At 33.2% G+C, this 3,370-nt stretch overlaps 1 protein-coding gene across 1 annotated transcript; it reads right to left on the reverse strand.

Annotated features, from left to right (window-relative positions):
* Nucleotides 1–417: 417 nt before the first annotated feature.
* Nucleotides 418–3,370, reverse strand: LOC127243004 (uncharacterized). Its single transcript, XM_051262836.1, has 8 exons — nucleotides 3,157–3,370; nucleotides 2,996–3,069; nucleotides 2,621–2,701; nucleotides 2,320–2,412; nucleotides 1,637–1,756; nucleotides 1,446–1,517; nucleotides 1,285–1,362; nucleotides 418–1,176 (listed from the first exon to the last, which is right to left on the reverse strand). The coding sequence occupies exons 1-8, from the start codon at nucleotides 3,263–3,265 to the stop codon at nucleotides 985–987; spliced, it is 819 nt and encodes a 272-aa protein (XP_051118793.1). The 5' UTR covers nucleotides 3,266–3,370; the 3' UTR covers nucleotides 418–984.

Consider the following 3,370-nt stretch of genomic DNA (forward strand, 5'->3'; position numbering starts at 1 on the left):
TTTATATTATATTTTATAAAAAAGTATATTTTATGTAAATTAAATAAATAAATAGTGCGAAAACTTCAAAAATATCATTTGAGCACTACAACTTCGTTTGATTAACTTCACATGCCAAAGTAAAAACCCCTTTGGAAACTCACACGGGTATTTCTTTGTCCGTACACAGATATGCATGTATAAATATGTTATGTCAATAAAAAAATTTAAAAAGCACCAATAAAAAATCTAAAAAATACATCATTTATATTAATATAATACAAATACAATACAAACATAAAAAAACACATGACATATTGTTGTAGAGTTCAAAAAAAAAATACCGATTAAAATTCCAAAAATATATATATATATATATATATTATAAATATAATACATGCTTTTATTCTATATAGCATCTGCTATTTGAAGTCATGATTTGTGTTAAATCAGAACCACCACTTTTGTATTGAAATCAATAATAGCATCTATTATCCAGCATATATCATACACATAATCAACATATATTATATTACAAATATATATGTTAAGATATATATAAATATATGTTGATTAAAGTATATATTGATCCGGTCAAATCAGCATAAACGGATTAACATCAATAGTTGATCCATGCCCTGTATTTATATTATGTTAATGTAAAATTATACTCTATTTGTTCACCTCTAAAGATTACATTTACCTTTTACGTCACGTTAAAAATATATTTATATTTGTATAATTTTTTGTACAAATATAATTATATTAGTATTATAAAACAATAATAAAAATATTTTTGTCATTTTCACTTGATTTGGACTACGTTTCGATATAATAATTAATATTCAAAGTTAATATATATATATATATATACATATACATATATGCTACCAGCCATCTTCATGCATACTTAAAATATTAATCCTAGTAGGTGCATGTGTGCTTGTGATCGCCGGAAATTCCCGTCAAATGCGTGTGTGTGGATAATATATATATATATATATCTTAATCCTTTGTAATCCGCACAATCATACCAGTTGGCCCCTGAACGGTTTTCAGGTGGCCGGAGCCGATCAGATCCCGGAGATGAAACCTGACGTCGAGCGGCGAGAGCCGCAGACGCTTCTTCTCCAACTCTGCCACCATCATCTCCTTGTATTTCCGACGTCCCAGCAACGACATAACCTCCTTCCTCCCCTGTAATAAAAATTCAAACCAAAACCGATGGCGCAGTAGAATCGACACCTACATATACATATACATATATATATATAAACCCATGATCGACATGCCTGTTTCACTTACCTGTGAGAGACCTTTGAGAACAGAACCAACATTCGGGATCGAAAACCAATACATGTTTGGATCGATGAGTTGCCGAGTCTAGAACAAAATCAGAACATGTCATAAAGGGAGCGAACAAATCCGGTCGAGAAATCAGAAACAAAAATAATTAGAATCCTCACAAGAAGACCGGCATTAATTAACTGTGTCATGTGTTCTTCTTTCACCTTTCCTCCAGTCGAAAGGAGCGCACACTGTGTGGATATATATTTGCGCACATTTTTAGTATTGACGTGTTTGCAAAATAAAACGGGCAATGGGTTATCAAAACACTCAGACAAAATGTGACGTAAATTGGAGATAGTGTACCGACGAGTTCTTGGTGACTAATGCTGACATCGAGTTTGGATTGTATGACATGAGTCTTGAACCACTCGAAAACACGGAGATCAGTTTCCTTCTTTTGTTCCATTCTTTTCACGGCACGGTCAATCTGAAAATTTTCGACAAATACTATGTGTCACCAATAGTTTCTACAGAGAAAATATTAATCAACAATCAATTCGACACATTATGAAATTTCACGGTCAATCTGAAATTTTTTCGACAAACACTATGTGTCACCAATAGTTTTCTACAGAGAAAATATTAATCAACAATCAATTCGACACATTATGAAATTTCACGGTCAATCTGAAATTTTTTCGACAAATACTATGTGTCACCAATAGTTTTCTACTGAGAAAATATTAATCAACAATCAATTCAACACATTATGAAATTTCACGGTCAATCTGAAAACTTTTCAATAATTACTATGTATCCCCGATAGTTTCTACAAATAAAATATCAATCCACAGTCAATTCGACGCATTGTTCATTGACGATTCGAAATTTTACATGTAATTAAAGGGGCAAGCACAGAAATTTTCGGCACCTTAAGAACCAATTGTGAAGAAAACACAATTATTTGGAAGGTTAATCAAATGAACGAAATAATAGTCAAAATCTAATACAGCATCATCCAAATCAATACTTACAAGCAAGAAAACCAACCTGATTAATGTAATCATCGAGCATCATTATCCCATGATCGTTCTGACCAGTATTTAACTTAAATATCCGCAATACTCTGTCCCTTCGTAAAGACTAAGATAAGGAAGAAAAAAATACCATAAATACCAATCGATATGAACAATAACATACTGAGATGTCTCCAACTTAGCTAATGTCCAAAGAAGATGTATACATAATGGTAATTGTAGCCATCACAAATCAGTGGTGGATCATTTGTGTAAACTACGACTAAGATATAAACTTTTTTACGAACTTTATGCCTCGTGTAAAATCTCCTTACCTCTAATTCCCGATCCACTTGTGTCCTATCCTTTATGCTGCTGTACAACTGAGATTGTAGAACAAATGGCTGAACTGAGACCTGAAAATATGTATAGAACTTGAAGCATGAAACTTATATACATGATGCAACATTGTTAGAAATTCTATTCTTTGTAGAAATTTGCAAAACCAATGAACGAATACAACACTTCAAACTACATGACTTCATTTCAACATAACATTGTCCTTAATAAACCTACTTTCGTAACATAACATCAGAATAAGTAAAATCAATCCACTAAACCCTAATTGCATAATTTCAATACAACAAATGTGAGACAGAATTCGCATTTTAGTAAAAAAAAACAAAACTCAAAGACGAATTAAAACCTACCTTTTCAATGTGAGGAAATTGGGCGCGCATCATTCGGATAGCCATCAGAGTGTCGCTGAACGTTAGATTATCCTCTACACTCCCACAATTCGCATAAAAAATTAAGAAATTGGAACGAAAGCAACAAAATTAATCGAGGAATGAGTTCAACAATTTCTTACCTAGGGGGACAGAGCGAGAGTCGTCGGCATTGTTCTCTGATTCTGGCTCCGATTCCTCATCTCGTCGGCGCTTTCTGCTCGTTGAAGGCTCCAAATCGGCGCCTCTCATGGCCAAAATTCGGCAAATTTCGGATCAACAAGGCAATTTACGTGTAGTTTTGCTCTTGATCTTTGGGTCGCCTTTCCCCCTAATTCATGAACTTCAATTTCTAGG

Source organism: Andrographis paniculata, unplaced genomic scaffold (genome assembly GCF_009805555.1).
Source record: "Andrographis paniculata isolate CXL003 unplaced genomic scaffold, ASM980555v1 Contig89END, whole genome shotgun sequence".
Lineage (NCBI taxonomy): Eukaryota > Viridiplantae > Streptophyta > Magnoliopsida > Lamiales > Acanthaceae > Andrographis > Andrographis paniculata.